The sequence below is a fragment of the Crocodylus porosus genome, unplaced genomic scaffold, assembly GCF_001723895.1.
Source record: "Crocodylus porosus isolate Cpor-Errol unplaced genomic scaffold, CroPor_comp1, whole genome shotgun sequence".
NCBI classification, from domain to species: domain Eukaryota; kingdom Metazoa; phylum Chordata; order Crocodylia; family Crocodylidae; genus Crocodylus; species Crocodylus porosus.
Window position 1 is genome coordinate 154,167,649 of NW_017728906.1, and position 20,349 is coordinate 154,187,997.

Consider the following 20,349-nt stretch of genomic DNA (forward strand, 5'->3'; position numbering starts at 1 on the left):
GTCTGCAGATTACCGAGAGCTCTTGATAAGAAAGATAACAAGAGAGATAGACGGGGATATGCCAGAAAGATGCGTAGGCGGAGAGATAATATTAATGCACGATCTGTTCTTCTTGAGTGTATACACAGTTCTCTGCTTTGGGCAGAAGTTCTTTCAAAGTTATACTTGGGAAAAGTGACCAATTACTATATGCCAGGCCTGAATAATTAACGAGTTGGCACTTGTGCTCTCTTTGTTTGCTCAGGTTTCAGAAAAAGGGGGGTTATTTTTACTTGGGTGGTACTGGTCCTGTTTGGTCACAGGATGGCGCGCATAGTATATTTAATTTTACAACTTCATTAAATTAGTTTAATTTTTATCTGGTCACCATGGGTACAGATATCTCTTGTGCTGAGTTGTCAAGGTCAGTTTCTTTCTCTTGTATGGGAGTTCAAGTAATTTGAAATGAGGCACAGACAGGGGTGTGTATATACAGTACTGTTACAAACTAAAAATAATAGTGTGAAACTACAGTTACAGAGTTTGTTGTGTTAGCCTCTGACCTTTTGCCATCTGACCTTTTGCCATCGGCATCTGAAATCAAAGACTTTGATCTTTGACAAAGACGGAGTCCTTAACATGTGCATTGGAGGAAATATGTTTCGGTGGAATGTTTGCCCAAAAGGGTACTGCAATGCTCCTGCCCTGGCCATCAGTGCCATGAACCACAGTCTCCAGAAATTTTGTATGGAAAACCCAGCGAGTGAACGGGTAAAAATTTGGAGTTATATAGATGACCTAGCCATCATGGGCCGCGATACGACGGTGGTACGAGATGTAACAAAAGACCTAGTACAGCACCTTACCAAAGACAGCTGGACGGTTAACCCGGCAAAACCTCGCCTCAAGCCCACCAACAGCATCACCTTCCTAGGCACGACTTTTGACAAAGCTACCGGCTATGGCACCATACACGAAAAAGTGGATACTGTGTGGGAAGAAACCCCACCAAAAATGAAAGCCGAGTTCCAATCCCTTCTCGGATGCCTAGGCTGGCTCCGCTACCACATTGAGCCAAAATACTTGCCTGTACTCGGACAAGTACAACAGCAAATCCAAAACAAAACCCGCCAGAAAGCTCCATGGACCCCACGAGATACCAAAGCCCTCCAAGAACTGTTAACGGCGGTAAGAAACACTCTTCTACATGCCATCGACCCAACAACCCCACTGACTATCGCAGTTGGGTACACTGAAGAGCACCTGTTCGCAGTGGCATGCAAGACACAGGGAGAGCTAGTCTACACCGCTCACCGCACCATACAGACTGCTCAGCACCGCTACGGTACGGTAGGAAAAGTCCTACTAGCCACACAGCTGGCTGAACCATTGGCAGCTGGAAGGGGAAAACTCCAAGCCCATAGGCACAACCCTGCTACCGCGTCTACTCCATGACCAACCGGACACCAACTTCCAGGGAGAACCAGCGACATGGAGTACATTAGTTCTCAACCACCTGTACCACTGGCACAGTTGGCAACATGAGAATCTTGCTCCGACTGAACCCCCACCAACAACACCCATCCTATACGGTACCACTGCGCCTGCATGGATGGCATCATATGGCTCAACAAAAACCGACAACGTCTACGGAGTATATTGCCAGCCCTGCAAATACGTAAGAATGGAATACGCTGACCCCAGTGCTTCAGTCCAACGATGCAAACTTACTGGATTCGCCATCATGGTGAAACACTGCCGAGACAGCCATAGAAACTCCCTACCGGTTCCAGTGATGGCAGTGGACTCCCACTTTCTATGTAAAGTGGCAACAGGAACAGCCAGCCCCACCGAGTACAGAGACCTATGGGAAGAAATTTGGGAAATGCTCTCCACCTTTACAGTGCTGCCACTCATAAAACACACAAGGTCCCATGTCACTTCAACTGACCCAGTCCATGAAATAATTGACAAGTACTTGCGAGACCTGCTCCGCGCTGATTCTGTCTTTACCGCCAAAGCAACTGACGCTGACGTAAGAGCAGACCCTTTCCTAACATGGCTCCACAAACATTGGGGCCTACCCCGGTCCCCATGCCTGTCACTACCATTGGCGCCAGGAAGTGAAGGAAAAATCGACTTACGGTAGTCTCACAGACTGGGAGCGAATTGCACAAGCATGCGAGGCCTGCGTAAAAGAGAAATGTCACTCTCAACTAGTCACAGGGGAGCATTAGACCTGCTTGCCTTCGCCCTGGGAAAACATGGCAAGTCGACCTGTTAGGTCCCCTCCCCAGAGCAAAACCCCTGAATAAAGGGCTGGTAATCATAGACCTTGGCACCCGCTACTTCACAAGCCGGCCACTTGTGAATGTCTCTCCGCCACCGTCATCTCCCGGCGTACCGTACCCTTGCATGCTCAAGTTCGACCTGACTAGCGATTCGTCCGCCTAATAGCTATCGACTGGTTTTGCAGCTGTCGTTTGTAACCAGGTCCGAGCTGCGCTACACTACTGTCTGGTAGCGTAAGTAAATAAACTCCTTTTTCCACAACTGTACGAGTATTAGCCGCCTGACTCTCTGCCGCTAGCCCCCACCTGCTCGATTGTGTTGGCCCACACTGTGACCACTAAACCCGGTCGCGACACCATTTATCTCAGCATCTTTTAATTATTCTTTGCTTCAGAATTTTGTGTGCTATTGAGGTTAGACTGGTGTGCTTCTTGTTGCCCAGAGCATTTTTCCCATGCATGTCTTAAATAGAGATGCTAGGTTTTCCAGTTGTGGTGCCATCCCCAATTTGATAATTCATTAAAAATCTTTGCACCTGCAGTGTCACGTATCACCACTGTTTGGATTCTGGGATCTGAGATTTGCAACCTCTTCCCTGTATGTACTTGCAGACATGCACACACATGCAGAATCAGTCTGAGCACATTACATTTTTTGAGCTTTGTTTTCACATCAGAGTTCCTTATCCACACTATTCTTCCTTTTAGTTCTAGCCTTTGCCTCAGTTCTCAGTAAGATGATGTTGAACACAGGTGTAAGGTATGCAGTTAATGTTTGATCTGTACCTAAGCTTAGTCCCATCCTTGGTGCATAGAGGCTCTATTCCATATATTCTTTTTTTTTTTTTTTTTTTTTAATGGCTGAAAAGTTTTTCTGGGTTTGTTTTAATTTCCTCTGCAGCATTTCACTTGGTGTGACTTTTGGCAGTTATTCCTTTATCCCTACATTCTCTTTGCTGATCAGGATTTTTTTTCTTTTCCCCATCTCTTGTAAACTCTTATAGCTCCTCATGTCCTTTTTCAGATGGTTATTCATGTAGTTAGGTCTGAGGCCTTCCACACAAGATTTTTCTCCCCTGGTTTGTTAGGGTAAGTGCCAGATCATGTTTGTACCTTTGAATTAGGGAATTTCAAAGTTCCTCCACAAGCACATCCTTGAATTCTTCAGCCCCCTTGAGTTAGCTGACTTGTTCTATCAATTTCTCAAAGTGTGTGTATTTGAGAATAGAAATCTTACTTACAGATGCATCTTGTTTATCCTTCTATTTAAACTGAATCCACCCATGATTGCATGTTCCATGGTTATTTTCCACAACCAGCTTTTGTATAGTATCTTCACTAGTGCCCAAAACTAAGTATAACATTAACCCTTGTTCATTCGCTGATTCTTTAAGTGAAGAATTCCGTCAGCTTTCACATCCAGGAATAAGTGAACAATACTGTCGTTAGTGGCATTTGATCTCTGATCCATATCTATGGACCAGACCTAACAAAAGTTACTTCCATATGGTTGAGCTTTGAAACAGTGGGGCCAGAACTTGGTCTTTTGATTTTTGGGAAGATTTATCTGTCTTCATGTATTGTAAGAAATATTAAACATACATCCTGAGCCAACTGACATACGTTAGGTATAAAAGCATGTTAACTATATTGACCTAAAAGTGATGTGGATTCCATATTGTGTATGAATAACTTTCATACCATTGGGATAGCATGAATGTGTTTTTAAAAAAGTAGAGAAAAGTTGTAAAATATTTTTGTTAGAACAGTTTGGTTGCAACAAAAGCAGTTCTTATAATTCTTTTGAACAGTTGATTTATAAAATAACACCAATGACTCTGTTGATTTCTACAGAACCACTGTTGGCATACATCTTGAGTTATGTGCTTAAATGTTTTCCAGGTTCAGGGCCTAAAATGGCAATTTATTGTGCATCTCTTCACTGATTCAGAGGACTGACACACAAAATTAGAGAAATATGACTTGCTTGAAACTTTCCTTAAATCTAGTAATCAGCTGTTTCTCTAAGTCCACAGTGAACGTAACAAAAAATAATGGGCTGAAATTACAAGAATAAAAATTTAGGAAAAGCTCTTTTACTGTGAGGATAGTTTAAGTACTGGAACAGATTACCTGGAGAGGTTATGGAATCTCCCTCATTGGAAATTAAGTGCAGATTAGACAAGTGATTGGCTGGAATGGTTTAGACTGAGATGTTCTTGCCTTGACCAGGGAATGGACTCTTAAGGTGCCTTTTAGCCATATTTTTTCTATGATTCTTTTGTTTAGCTATTAAAAAATATTTCTCTTAATGAAAGCAGGGCATATTTAAGAAAGAAATATGAGTTAATATAGATCCAAGTAATTAATACAAATCCAATATGTACCTCTTACACTAGTACACAATAGTTGAATGTTAAAAAATAATTTTAAATAAATTTCTGAAGGGAGCAGAAACCTCTCAGATACAAAAATCCTCTATCTGGGGGAGATTACAGAGGAAATCTGTATTTAATGTTTTAGTGAAAGCTATTTCTTTAACTAATTGTAACCACCAGTGTTGAATTGTACCCACTATACCTTTCAGGTTCTTAGAGTAGTAACTGGTCCTTTACAGTACACGGCCATACAGAACACTTGACCTCTTAAAGCTTGAACTCATACATTTTGCTGAACATTTTGCTGAACAGTAAAAGCTTGTTCATAAGATTCTAAAATATAAAAATTATTGTTTATTATTAGGCTGTCATGTCAAAATGTAATAGCTGTGCAACTGTGCATTTATAAAACTACCTCCCTAAGACCTCAATCCAAATCCTCTTGAAGTCAAAAGGAAGCCTGCTGTTGGATCTGGTACTAAGAGCTTGAGAAATCTAAGCTGCAGGCCTGGCTTCTGTGCCAGAGTGAGAGAGATCACAAGTGCTTTAAGAAGAGAGAGTAAAATAGGAGTTTTAAATGGTATGATATCTTTCAGTTTACTTGCAAAGTCATTTGCTTTAGTACAAAAACTGGAAAAGCCACAGCTCGGGTTTCACAGGATATTAAGGCCATGGTACTAACATCAGATGTAGAAGAATAAAAAACTAATGTACTCATCACAATCTGTGAAATACTGTATATGCTTTTTTTCTTTAGCAATCTTATCAGAGAATTTTCACATTTAAACCAAATGCAAACATCTTAAGGAAAGAAACCTGCATTCTTAAGGCTCGATCATCCGAGGCCCTTGTCACCCTTCACTTCTTTTGACTTCACTCATAGTTAAAGCTGAATTGATGTTTAATTAAAATGACAAAGCATTAAACACAACCACAGCAACCAATGGCTCTTACCAGATTGTGGAAAGTAATGATCCCAAGAGACGTTGCATACAACAAACAGATTTAGATTATATTCTGTTTGCATGCTTGCAGCAACGGTGTTCTGTGGTGCTTTCCAGCCCCATAAAGACCCATATTTTAATCCTCTACTCCCTGATTAGTAGAGGGACACAACAACAACAGTCCATAAAGATGCTCCAAATTGTTTTTGCATTAAATACTAAAGTGAAATAATGGAAGTTCAGAGGTATACTAAAGCAATTCAATAAATCAGTCTTGGGTGGATGAAGAAGAAAATATTTACTACCAAATCCAACAACCTTTTCTGGATTTCAGAAATATGTTTTTAATACTCATGCATTCTGAGAGGAGATTAATATAAAGAGATATACTACTGCATAATGGTTGCACAGGCCATTTTACACCCCCAAAGCCCTTTTCAGTTTTAAGTTTCAGTGTGTGAACATCATATGAATGGCTGACAGAACAACTTCATCACTCTGACATTGCAGAAAAAGAAATTGTCAGATGTACCCGTGGAGGCAGATGAAGATTATACCAAGTTTAACAGTAATGATATGAAGAACAAAAAGGTAGGTACACTCTGTATATATGTGTTTTGTTGAAACATACAGTAACACCAGAGAGTTGCAGAGGATGCCCCTTCTTTTTGTAGAATACCTCTTTGTTTTAAAAGTGAATACAGAATGGAGGATTTCAGAAAGTATTTTTTGTATGTTCTGAGCAAAAAAACTTCAAAAACAGTGTACTATGTGGTGGATAGATTCACCTTAATCCTGCCAGGTCTTCTTCCAAACCCAGTGGGTACATCTACATGTTCATTAATGTGCCATAATTACAACACATAAAGTTTAGTACCTGTAATTTCATGTACTACCTTAATGTGTTGTAATCTGCGCTACTGCGCATTAGCTGTAGTGCCTGCTTTTTTGGTGATGCTAATGGACAGTAGACTAGTTCTATTGCACAGTAGCACAGGTTTTTGCTGCCACACTAATAAGCAGTAGAATTAGTCTGCTGTGCTCAAAGCATCTCATGTAGACATGCCCAGTGTGTGTTGTTTTTTTTTTTTAAATGTATGTAGTTGATATGAATAAAACTGGGAAAAAATGTTGGAAATCAAAAGCCTTATAAAGTCCTTACCATTTATTTTCATGAAGGATCCCTAGGTGCTTCTCCTTAGAGGTATGGGAGGGATGTTGATTTTAGAATCCTGGAAAAATAGCATAAGCAATACTAGTCTGTTTCCTTGAACTCCCCCATCATTTTTAATTTAACCTGATAATTGCCTAGTCTTAAGATGCTTTGTAATGTTGTACTTAAATAACTGCTGTGCTCCCATCCAGAGGCAGATGGATTTTAGCCATGGACCCTAGATATCTTCCTACTTCACAAATGTGTTGTCAGGCTTAGCTAAAGTTTGTAAAACACTTTGAGGTGCATGGATCAGAGGTCCTTCAGCAGTATAAAAATTTCTTATCAGGCAGAGTATCAGGACAAGAAAGCAGCAGCAAAGAAGGCAACAGTAACTTGAATTCCCAGAGATGTTCTAATAGGCCTTATGCATGTGTGGGTTGGCCACTTGACTTAAATAAAGTAAATCGACACCATGCTACCTCATGTGCCAGTTTTACTGTGAGTTTTGAGTTTAGTCCAAAGCTCAGTCCAGTAGAATCTACTGCTGTATCATTCTGAAGGGTGCACTCGTTGTGCACTCTTGAAGCCTTATTGTGCCTGCTGTGAAAAAGGAGTATTTGTAGCCAAGCAGTAGAGCCACTCCATGCTGCTCTGTGACCCTAAGACGCTTGATGTCCATAGTTGTTTTACACTCCTACTCTACAAGGACTGGAGGCTAGTGGATTCTTTTGAGTGACCTATCTGCTTCCCACAGTCCTTTGGCACTTCTCTTTGTTCCCAAGCCCTCTTGTGTCTGCAACACTCAGTAACCTCAAAAGAAAGGACAGGATTTCTTCTGAATGTATGGTGTTTATGAAATATTTGGAATCTTAATTTGTTTTTCTCCCCTACTTACAACATGCAGGTAGCTTTTGAACTTGGCATACATGTACAAAATAAATAAAAGAAAGTTGATTCACTTTACCATTAGACATGTTTTAATTCTGAAATAATGAAGTACATTGAGAGAATCTGGGAAAGAAGAATTGATTCTTGAATTCTGTACAGTGTACTGATCTTCTAAAATATTTTGGCACTGCTTTTGTTTGCATTGTGTGAAATGCAGATAATCTTACTGTGCTGCATATCTCTGTCTTTAATGTTAAAAGTGATCCTGAGTAATAAAATGGGGAAGTCCAACATTATGAGAAGTAAGGAAAGGTCAGTGTAAAGATGTCTTAATAGGGAAAACAGCTAGAGATTTCAAAGTTATGTTTTAAAATGTAGGAAAGGAAAAAAGTCAGCTGTATAAAATGTGCCTCATAAAATGTGGTTTAGGTGTAAAAGTCTTCAGGAAGCTGTCTCAGTGGCCTTAGAATGCTTAGCAAATTTTGGTTGCTGCCTTTGGTGTTTAGTGTTCTTTCCTCTCCTTCCCTTTATTTCACTGTACTAAAAAGAGTTTGATAGTAAATCAGTGTGAATTATTCATCATCTGTAATGCAAGGCTGTAATTCAGCCTGCTGACAACATAATCATGAGATTGAGTCGCAGGGTACAGTATGCATCTGTTATAGTGCGTGCATTATTCCTGTTAATGTACACTCAGGGATTAGTCCAAAGTAAATGGTTGAGTTAGGATATCTCATTCTCCAGAGTGGAGATACATTTTGCCTCCTTGCCCTTGTAACAAATTCTGTTGGTTTCTTTTTTTTTCTTTCCCCTTCCCCCTGAGGTTAAGTAATTCATGACAACCACTTTCTTTTGAATAATCTCAAATTTGTTTTGTAAGGATTTTCCTTTCAGTGTATCATCTTTCCTTATAGTGGACTAAATGTACCAGGCAAACCCTGATTTGACTTAAGTATACATGATTTTGTAGCTTAGCATCGCATTCTGTAGACATGTTAATTTTTTTTTCTGTTTTCTTAATTTCATTAACAGACAAATAGCAAGATGTCTGCAGCTCAGAAAGCTTTGGCCAAAGTTGACAAGAGTGGGATGAAATCCATTTCTACTTTCTTTAGTTCAAAGCCTAAAGCAAAAAAATGAAGACTTGTGACTAAAATGAACATATTTTATTAAAACTGTTATTTTTATAGTTACTATTGTGCTAAAGCCATCTCTGGTGGGGGTGGGGAGACAGTTTTTGTTTTTTTGGTTAGCTTGCTTTTGTTAATTGGTTACTGAAACATGCTTTGTAGTTCCAGTAAGTGTGTTACATTTTCTAGATTTACACACCGTATAAAATTGGGTTACAGTTCTAGCCTAAGAGTTCCTTATTGATCCAGACAGAAGACTTGGGAACAGGCTTGGGTAGGGACTCTTTACAGAGAAAATGCATGCCTTGTTTTTGTTCTAACATGCTGTAGCCAAACTCAATACATGTTGAAATTACCATCTTGTAATAAATTGATTTTTGAAACAAATGCTTGTTTTGTTTTTGTACTTGTAGAACTGTGTTGGGTCTAAGGCAGGTGGTGATACTTGTAGAATTCCTTGAAGAATTACATAGTTGCTGAAAGGTCGTACGTTTTATCTGTGTGTTTGAATGTGTTGTGTTTAGCTTCAGAAAATCATAGTTTCTTTTTAAAGTAACTTGCAAATGATTATTTAAAGACAAAGTCTGAGATTTTCAAAGAAACTATATGGGAGTCGGATGCCCAGATCCCAATATACCTAATAAGTAAGAGCATGAACGCCTTTTGCCCCTGGAGGCTGGGAGGGCACGGTGAGTGGCAGCTGTGGGAGCGTGGTGGCGGCGAGCGGTGAGCTCCTGCAGGCAGCCACAGTATTGTCAGTGGCGGGGGGTAACAAGTGCCACCGGTGGTTGACAACCGCCCACAGATGCCAGCAGCGGCGACCAGCAGTGATTGGGGACCACCCACAGGCACTGCCAGTAGTGTCGGAGGCTATTCTGGCTGGACTACAGGTGGCTATTCTAGCTGGACTACTATTCTAGATGGCTGTTCTAGCTGGACTGCACCTTCACATCATTGGTATCTCAGAAATGCTTAGAAGAGTAGGAAGAAAGGAAGTTGGTGCATATTAATGGAAAGGCTAAAAATGATTGACAACAGATGTGGTAGTCCATCAATACAATGACAGTCTTCTAGAAAGTATGGAAGTCCATAGGTGACTGTGGAGGCCAATCTGGAAATCCAAACATTCAAGTGTAGATATGGGAAATAATTCTGGGAGGAAGGAATAGGTCTTTGTGATTTCAGGTCACAGCTCTTTCCCTTTCCCTGTGAATAAACAGAATAGTCAGAAGAGAAGTTTGAGTGCAGCACAGGACATAGGAAATCATAATAGGAAAAAAAAGGGTGAGGATACAGAAGGCACTAAAGTATAGACAAAACAGAGTTGGCCTTAGATAACTAGATCTTTTGGTTTTGCACTTTATACTTTTAAAGCTTAAGAGATTTCATGAAGTGAGCTTTAGAAGCCAGTCCTTTAATAAATTAAATGATTTGTGAATATTGTTCTTAAGAGATGGGCAAATTAATCTTTCTGATTTGGTGGGAATTAGATTGCAGGCCAAGTCATGTGCAGATGAAAAATATCTTAATTTCTTATCTCGTACACCTTTTCTTTCTTTCTTCCTTTTTTTTTTTTTGTACATGAATTTTACATTCATCCTTTCACTCAAGGGCAAGTCTGGAGCTCTTCCTGTGAATACAGATGCATTCTGCATTAGTGTGTCACATCTCAACTTCAGCTGTCAGACATGCAGTAACTTTTATAACAACAGAAATTTTATTAGGAACTGTGTTCTTGGTCTTGCAAAAGTACATGCATTATAAAAACAAGCCATTTTCAAAAGCATTAGAGCTTTCACGTTAAAAAAATCTTTTCCCCTTAGAAAAGAATAAAATGCATTTAGTAACTTTGGAACTTCCTTAACATGTAGCTGTAAGATATTATGAAAAGCATATGGTGCCAAATATATAAAATAATGTTTCCTACCACAATGAGGATTTAAATATATTTAAAATGAATGGCCAGCGGTAGTAGAAAGTCATTATGAAGTGTTGCTGTGATATTTCTTGCTTGGTTAGTTTAGCATTAAATAATTGCCAGGATTATTAGGGAAATGTAGTCGTTATTTTCCTGGTTAACATGCCTTCATTAAATGTACATGCAAGTGTCTGATGTTTCTTCTGTTGTTTGGGGATAAAACTTTTTGTTTGTTTGCACTTTTTAAGACTTTACACCACAAACAGACCGACTTCAATGGGTGTGAAAAACGTCCTGCAAAAATGCTGTCTTGGGGGAATCTTTCAGAGTTGGACTTGAATCTAACCTTATCATAAATTAAAAATGGTTTTATTTGTGGAAATAACATTCAGTAATTTGATTATTACCCATAGGAAGGGAGACCAAGGTGGCAAAGTTTGGAGGCAGGTCTGGAATTTAAGAAAGTTTCAGTGATGTTTGGATTCAGAAGTTTGATTGTTACCCTCTAACTTTAATTTTATTCTTAATTGAATAAATGAATGTTTGTGTTTTTTTTCATTGTCTTTTTAGATGCCAGTACAAAGACGTCAGAGAAGGAAATGAAGGGAACATAAAGAGGCTTGGTTACATTATTTTAACTTCTCTTAATCTCAAAGCAGCTTTTAAAGCCTTTTATGCACTTTCTAAAAATGTATTTTTAACTGGGCACGCCTTATTCTAAGAAATGCAGTGCTCAACAGATAAATGTTAAATGAGCAGTGTATTAAAGTTATGCTGCTTCAAATTTTATAGTTAATGCCATATCAGTCGATAGGGCCCTTCCAGGAAAGTACTTAAGCACATGTCTAACTTTAACTTTTAAACACACAAGTAGTCTTCATGCAAGCAGTGGGACTGCTCCCATGGTTAAGTACATTGCTGGATCAGGGCTGAAGGTCTCGATCCTGCAGAGTGTTGAGCACACTGGCCCAAATCCAGCAAAGCACTTAACACAGATGTTTACCTTGAAGTATGTGAGCTACTTAATTGATGTGTTTGCATGTGTGATACCCATAAAAATCCGTCTCAACGGGATAACTCGAACACTGACACTTAAGCACATGCTTAAGTTTATTGCTGTGTTGGAGCCAGCAATTCCCATTTCAAATATGAAATGATTTAAATATTTCTTTATAATTTTGTTTGTTCATTTTTGGGAATTTTATAACAAGTTTTAAAATGTCAAAAAGTAACATCTTAATTGTTTTTCCATTTCAAAATTGTTCACTGAATTCAGCCGGAATAGTTTATCAACCTGAACTTGCATTTTTTGTCTAAAAAATATCACTCTGTTCTGATAGTGTGAAAATTCACGTCACTTTCATTATAAAGGCAGAGCTGTAAAAAAAAAAAAAAAAAAAAAAACCAAAAAAAAAAACAGCTCATGACAAGGCTGAGGGGTGGTGTTTTTTTATAATGGATAAGGATACTAAAGATACTAAAAGTTTGCATTTTATATATGGTTTCATTTTCTTTTTACAGGACAATAGTGTATTTTGGTGGATGAAGGAGAAGTAAAAACAGCATAAGAACTGCCATTTACTGCGTGAGATGATAGGTCCATCTTGCCCAGTATCCTGTGTCGCACAGTGGCAGTGTGGATGCTGATAGGGAGAGTGAACTGGATATGACCAGACAAGGTTCTTTGGTCCTTTTATTAGACCAACTAAATAGTTGGAAAAATTGTTCTTTGCAAGCTTTTGGGCACAAACACCCTTCCTCAGGCACAGAGAGAGGCCGTTGGTGCACGCAAAACACCAGCACAGATGCTATATGCCCGAAGAAGGGTGTTTGTGCCCGAAGGCTTGCAAAGAACAATTTTTCCAGCTATTTAGTTGGTCTTAATAAAAGATACCACATCTACCCAAAGAACCTTGTCTGCCTATGTCCTTAGACCAATATGGCCACAACCAACAACCCTAGGTGCAATCAGAGTTTTTTCTACTGTTCCTCTCACTTGCAGCCTCCAACACGGAAACAAGGAAATTGAGCATTTAGAACATGGACTGCATGTACAGAGAAAATCAGTACGTTTTAAGAGAAGCCTTAACTACCCTGTCTCATCCAAACCACGATTTATTCATATATAGTATATTTGTGTCTATCAGGTACAGAGCTTGCATTTGTACAAATTCCTGTGTTTACCAGACTACCGCTAACATGTAATCCTGCCAAATAAATGTTTATAAAGTTAGCAGTTAACAGAGCTTTCAAAATGACTGACTGACCATATATTTCTGTAAATCTTAACTGTGTCCCCATTCCATCAAAGCATTTAAGTATGTGGCCTATATGTGTTCACATAAGCCTTAAGAACATGTGTTCCATGTAGTAGGTAAAAATTATTTTGGTTCAGTTCTGGTAGTAATGTATAACTTCCATTGATGTCAATGAGAGTTCTGAGTAGAATTGATTGGGATATTTTTGGGATACTAAATTTCAACCAAACACAGGGAGTAATTATTCAGTTTTCTTATTTTCTGCCCAGTTATAGTTTGTAATGTAAAAAATTGCAGGCTTGAGCTCTTAAATGTTAAAGTATCTCACATGCAAAAATTATCTTCTGAATAGATGTCTGTATTGAGATTTTCTCTTATTAGCCTGACCCTGGGCTGACTAGCATGAAGCACTATCACTTTTCACAGCTTAATTCATCAATGTGTATATTAATAGAAATTTCAAGATACTTGTGTGTAGAAGATGCATAAATTTTAACTGATCCTAAACTGAATTTTCTATTTTTGCTAGTTTATATTCAAAATATGAGATGTATAATAATATGATATACTTTAATAAAGAGTGGTTTAATTCTTACGTTGGTGTATTTTATGTTTCATTCAAGTAAGACAAAGAAACCTATCCTTGCTCATGGAAATGTATGAAACAACCTTTGTTGAACCTTGAAATAATTTCACATGGAAATAAAGTACAATCAAATAATAATTAGTTTATGTTTGTTAGGCCAATTTTAGGTTAAATGCTATTTAAAACAACTTTACTAACATATTAAAGAAAAGCATATTAAAGAACACAAACTTCTGGTGTGATAGTTTCCCACAACCTCCAAAGTCACAGGACCCCATAGTAACAGCTCACCTATAACCTCTGTCTGTAACTGACACAGAATCATAGGAAAATAGGACTGGCAGGGACATTTGGAGCTCAGGGCAGGAACACCTCTGTCTAAATTGTCTGACAGAATTCTTTGTCTATTCTAAGTAATAAATCCTATTGGGGCCTTTCTTGTCCTTTCAGTAATATTTATCTAGCTGTCTTTTCCTTAGTCTTTTTGTCTCCTCCCTTGAAGCATTGTGTTTGCCAATGGATCTCACAATTTGGCCAAACCAGCTCAGTTTTCACTTTACAATATCCAGGAGACTTTCAAATTTTCCAACAGCAGCAGCTCTCACTAAATGATGTGTCCTATGAGCTGCATGTTGCGGCTTTAAGAGCTGTCTGTAGCATCTCATTTCAAAAACTTTTATCTGTCTTTCTGTAGCTGTATTCAAGGTCTATCTTTCACTTGTCAATAGGGCTGTTGACGTTTACCCTTAATCTAAGAGCCATGAAACTTTATTTTGGTGGAAATAATTAATGTCCTTAAAACTCTTGGACAGTTTTTCGCAGAATTCTGTTGCTACTGCAGTTGTTGTCTTTTACCTCGTTGTCTGATCTAGAGCCTTCTGTAACAATTACTCCTAAGTATTTAAAAGTTTGTTTTTATTTTGAGATAGCGTCCTTTAGGTATCATCAATAATTGTATTCGTTGTTCAGACCTGTTTCCATCTTTGATTTTTTTCTGTTTATTAATTTGTATTCCTCTACTTCTTGCTTTCCTTTTCCCTTTTGTTGCTTTGGCTAGAAAAATGTGTTAGGGTCACACAGAAGTAGTATGTCTGGTAATTTATGTTTGTTTGATTCTCCCCTCCCCCATGTACAACCTCATTTACAGTCATCATTGATGACTTAAATGTCCTCTAGAAGGATGAAGAAAGCAGATTTTTCTCTGAATTTGGTTCGGAATTCTTAGAAGAGTGAATTTTGTAGCTTATTGAAATCCTGCTTAATTCTTTAGCACATTCCTCAAATGTTGTTTTCTCAGTCTTACTTTGTGGCGTAAAGAAACTCATCACCTCCAAATAGAGGGGCCAACCCAACAACATTACAAGCTACTGCACTTGCACTTTATTTAGCAGTTGAATATTCATACCCAGTTTGAGAAAGCTTGGCACGTGCAAATTAGCTTAACATTGCTAAATGAAAGTTGCAGGTGGACTACTAGATGCCTTCAAACAACAAATGTCAATAGTCTCCATCTTCTTGCTGGAATCAACCCACCAGGAAAGCAGTAGCAAGCAAAACAATGTACTTGGCATATCAAAGACAGAAAACACCAACTACATGGCCACCTTGCAGCTCCTAATAGACTGAAATCATGCAGAAGTTGCCCCTCTACAATACAGCCACTGGATTAAATGCTGCCAGTCACATGAATAAAAATGTGGCAATCATGATTAGAGGTGACCCAGGAGAGAGTTAGGATGAATATCAAAACTGCTGAACATCTCTCTGGAGATGCAGTTTGATTGGCCAACACTGAACAGTCCCTAACCAGGGGTCTGTAAACACTAAAGTGAATATGCAACTGTGGGGCTACTCCAACGAAGTAAACACCACATGTGAGCGTGAAGGAAACTTTCAGACTACAGAAGATCTATTGACCTGCCCATGTATAGCAGAACCATTTGCCTTCCTAAGGGTACAGACCCAAATTTGAATGTAGGGAGAAGAAAGAAGAACATTGTTATGCCATCACCAGGTTATGACCACTTTCAGTATCTGCTCCAGGGAAAGTATGAGTCTTGTATGTGTTACCAGAATTTCATCAGCATTTGGACCTAAGAATGTATTGTATCCTACTTACTGTACTGGCCTCCTGCATATGCCAAGTTATTCTTCTGGAGGGTTTGTAAGGATGCAGTGTGTTAGAATTTATTCAGATAAACTGAAAAACATTAGTTTTACCCTACCCACATTGCCCAGCTCTGCCTTCATCATAAGTACCCTCCATAAATTGGTCATAAGACACAGTGACCACACCTCCTTTTCTTGGTGTTTTTGTTTAAAAAGGGTCTCCGTTTCATTTTCTTCATCACAGTCATCTGTAGTTTGTATATAAACTCAAATGATAGTAAGTGTAAGAAGTTAGGCAGTTATTTGGATAGATGTGAACCTGCAGTCTCTGCCAACACTTTATCAGTTTTTTATAGTCTCTTTATACAACCGAAATGGCTATTCCTATTTTAGGTATTCCATCATCACCACTGTACTGCATCTTATGACCGTTCTTGGCTGTTAGTTCACCAGTGCCTGACCATCTGACTTCTGTTATTGTGAAGTTCCATTTCTACTGTTCCATTTTAGAGCTTTTGAGACTTATACATGCTTGTTGCCCTGGTGTAAATGGGTACAAAGGTTCAGTAAAGCATGCCCATGCTTAAGGACTTTTTTACTATTGCTGTCTCCATATAAAAAAGTAATTATGTGTTTGAATTTGCTCAGGGCTTTGGAATGTTAGAATAACTGCCTGGGGATGAATTGGGAAGACTGCAGGTGAAGCGGTTTTGCAATATCCATGTAACTGATCACAAATTTCACCACCACTCATGTAGGAGGTATATACATACATATGCAAACACTGAAGTACGCAAAATGGTAACCAGTTCGTCTCTCTTCTGACTTTAACAAGGAATTGTTTATCAGACATAGGGGACAAGCTGTCCATTTGCCAAAGCTTTATTTTGATGTTTCCATGACTGTTTTCAAAATGCTGATAACAAGGTGTCAGAGCTCTCGGGAGACTTAATTTACTTCAGTTTCGTTTGCAAACACCAGAGAGCAAGGTGCAAAGCACAGGTGTCATTGTTCAGTGATGGTCAAATCAGTTTACTAGTGTTAACATGAGCCAAATGAGCAAAGAAAGCTCAGCCACTTTTACAAATACATCTTTCATCTGAGATTTGTTTTTCTTTAGAATTCATGTTTTTATGCACACTGGGGATGGAGGAGTGAGGCAGTGTCTCAGCCTACAAGAAAACAGCACTCACGTTGCTGAGTCCAGCAAAATCAGTTCACAGCATAACTCCAAAATGACTTGTTTTATGTTTTTAGAGAACAAGCCCTATAGTTCCACCTCAGTTTTCCCAAACTGAATTTTCAGAAACTCTGTGCTTTCTAAAACACACGTCTCCCAGTGTCTGTTGTACTGAAAATTACCTTAATTTTCCAAGGCCTCAGTTATTGTGCTTATTTGTTGTCCTTCACAGCAGTTGTAAAATAAAGGTCATATTGTACTTAATATAAAGCCCCTACAAGAATAGGCAATTCCTATCCCCATTTTATACACATGGAAATTGAAAGAAGTCTAAGAGCTACAATGTCAAAATCTGGCTCTAATTTGGGGTTATTCATTTTTGGGGTGCTCAGTATTACCTACCCTGGGGTATGATTTTTATTCAAGGCAATGCTCAGCTGCAGCCTCTCTTGACTTCTGTTGGTGTTGAAGGTACATATAGAACTTAAATGAGCACAATACCCAGAAGAGAGTATTAAGTACTTAAATTCAAAAGCTGATTTGGGAATTTCAGCCCAAGATTGTCCTGAGCCTCTATGATAAGTCAGTGAAAAGTGGAGATTATTACTTCCTTATTTCAGAAGGGCATTTCTGGCAATTCCTAACTCGTAAGGTTACAACTGAAATGAAGAGGTACTTTCAAAACTGGATTAAGTAAATTCCATGCAAATGTAATTTAATCTGCACAGTATATAAAGTCCCAGACTGGTTAAAAGAGATGGTTAGAGATGGTGCCCTATTGTTCATTTTAGAACAATGCAGACATGTAAGATTACTTCTTGATTGCCACAGCAGGGTTAATAGAGCAGGATGGGATAGAACCTGGCACAGAGTAAAGGGGCCTTAACCAATTTCCCAAATCTAAACATCCCTTAACACTGGAAAGTTTAGTCTGGATCCAGATTCAAAGTTGACAGTTTGGATTTAAAATTTGTAAAAGATTATTGAAAGCTTGCCATTCCGATTTGTTTCTATGGTTCTTTAAAGTGGGATTGCTACTGTGTAGTTCTGATTGCTGATTATCTCCTGGGGTGTGTTCTGTCAATTAAAGTATACTTTTGTGTGTCAGATGTTCCTGGTCTTATTGTGCAAGTCAGACAGCAGAGCACATGTCCATGGAATCGGTGCATGCCGGTTGCTTCCACAACCCAGCACTGAATGAAGTGCTTGTCTGGAATTATGCACAAATTCCAGTGGATCTGGAGATGCTCGGTGTCTGTTTCTCCTGTGCCCACCCATCCAGAACACCTGCACAGCACAAGGCAGGACTTTAAACTACCTGGCATATGCTACATCTCTCACAGCCATTAGCAAATGTCAAGCCACTACCGGTAGTACTGAGAGCACTTTAGGGAAAGAGGACTGGATGCAGTAGAAATGTCTGTAATGGTCTCATTACAACAAAGAAATGTTGTGTTAGCCCATTGCCATCTGTGCCTTTCTTTTGCTAGCCAATTGGTTGGAAAGTGCGACTTGGACAGAGAGAAGAACTCCAGAATGATTGTCTAGTTTAGTTTTTATGTCAAAGCCAAGTTGTTAAAAAAATAGACTAGTTTAAGTCTCTATTTCAGTGCTACTGTTCAGTGACAAGGAGCCCATGCCAAAAATTTAATTTGCGGGTAAGAGTATTTATGCAGAAGACTAACAGAGAAGATGAAAAGCAGGAAAGAGGGTGAGAAGAGGGGGGAGGGGTTGGCAGTGTTGGAGAAAAGGTGGACACAAAAAAAATGATCCTCGGATGGTTGCAAGAAATCTTTCTTTCCAACACAGTTCCATCCTGTATTACAATTAAGAAAAAAATTGGAACATAGTATTTCATCCTCTCATGGCTAGAATATGTGAAAAATACTAGATAGGAAGTAAATACTGCTTTTAAACAGCTATAACTCATGACAGTCTGTTCTTGAAGTAACTAGCATGAGACAGTGTGGGGTTCTGGAACAAATCAATAAACCAATGAAAGTAACCAGGTTTCCCAATAATTCTTTACTATAATTGGGACTGTCACAGTTCTTGGGTCTCCCTCAGGCCTTGATTTTGGTGGATCCTATGATGCTCCTTATTTTTACAGTGAAAGCTATGCCTGGCCTTTAAGGAACATTCAAAAGACAAGCTCTATCTGAAAGAGCTCTCAGACCACTTGTAAATATGACACTGTGCATGAAGGTAACAGACTAACAAAATGCAGAAAGGGTTGACATAAGGGAAGGCTTAAAATATAGGCACTGGGCTCTTCCAGGAGATTGGGGTGGGCAGCAGCACCAGCAGGAGGACTGCTGCCATCCCAAAATTTGCTGTAGCTTCCCCCCTCCCCCCGCCCCAACCTGCCCTTCCAGTGCTGGGAAGAGCCCAGTGCTGCCGCCAGCCCCAGCCTGCAACAGCAGCCTGCTCATCCCACGTGCAGATCTGGGGGCACATGCCCCCTGGGAAAAGCCCAGCACAGCCTGCAGCCCGCCTGGGGTGCATGTAGCAGCAAGAGCCTCACGCCCCCGTCCTGCTCCCACTGACCATTCCTTCCACTCTGCTCCCTGCTGCAGCCCCAGGCCTCCACTTGCCCCGCTTACCCCAGTCCCAGGAGCAGCCAATACCAGCTGCCTGCACCATGCCCCAAACCCCTCCAGGGCTCCACTTGTTCCCACTCATCCCAGCTCCTGCTGGAGCAGACCCAGGAGTATCTGACACCACCTGCCTGCACCATGGCACAGCACAGCCCAGGAGCTGGGGTGAGTGGGGACAGGCAAAGCCCTGGAGAGTTCGGGGCATGGTGCAGCCCAGCAGCTGCAGGCAGCTGGCCTTAGCTGCTCCTAGAGCAGCTGCAACAGGGACTGGGATTAGTTCCTCCAATAGATAAGGGCCTCATAGTTAAGCTAAATAGAGTGAGCTCCTTGAGCCTTTCATAAGGCACATTTTCAGTCCTTTAATCACCCTCATGTATTTTTTCTGAATCCTCTACAGTTTATCAACATCCTTCTTGAGCCATGGACACAAGAACTTGACAGAGTCATGGTCACATCTTTGCCAAAAACACAGGTAATATGACCTCTGTACTGCTATTTGCTATAACTCCCAAATCCTTTTCAGAGTCAACACTTGCCAAGATAGAGTTCCCCCCCATTCTGTAGGTAAGGCCTGTGTTCTTTGTTCCTAGATAGATAATTTGACTGTAGACAAAGACATTTTTTCCTTGTGCCCTGTCTGTATCATCTGTAAACTTCATCATTTTCCATCAACTTAATTTCCCTTTGTTTCAGGTTACTGGTGACAATATTAATAAGAATCTCAGCTGGACTCCCCTAGAAAGGCTTCTCTTGATGATTTGCCATTCACAATAACATTAAGACCTATCCATTAGCTAGGTTTGTATCCATTTAATGTGCATGATTTTGACTTTTGTATCACTGTATAGTTACCTAATCAAAATGTCATTTGGAATGAAGACAAATGCCTTAGAGAAATCTAAGTATATTACGTCAACATGATTGCCTTCATCAAC

The 20,349-nt window shown here is 39.6% G+C and overlaps 1 protein-coding gene across 2 annotated transcripts in view; it reads left to right on the forward strand.

The window, feature by feature from the left end:
* Nucleotides 1–11,549, forward strand: part of RNASEH2B (ribonuclease H2 subunit B) — a 49,258-nt gene extending 37,709 nt beyond the window's left edge. Inside the window, exons 10-11 of one of the 2 annotated variants that reach the window (XM_019529975.1) lie at nt 6,103–6,183; nt 8,669–8,798. In XM_019529975.1, coding sequence (XP_019385520.1) covers nt 6,103–6,183; nt 8,669–8,776 — 189 coding nt within the window. In that variant the 3' untranslated portion in view covers nt 8,777–8,798. Of the gene's footprint in view, nt 1–6,102; nt 6,184–8,668; nt 8,799–11,254 lie in introns of those variants that run through there. The other variant, XM_019529976.1, reaches the window with a different exon arrangement.
* Nucleotides 11,550–20,349: the final 8,800 nt, after the last annotated feature.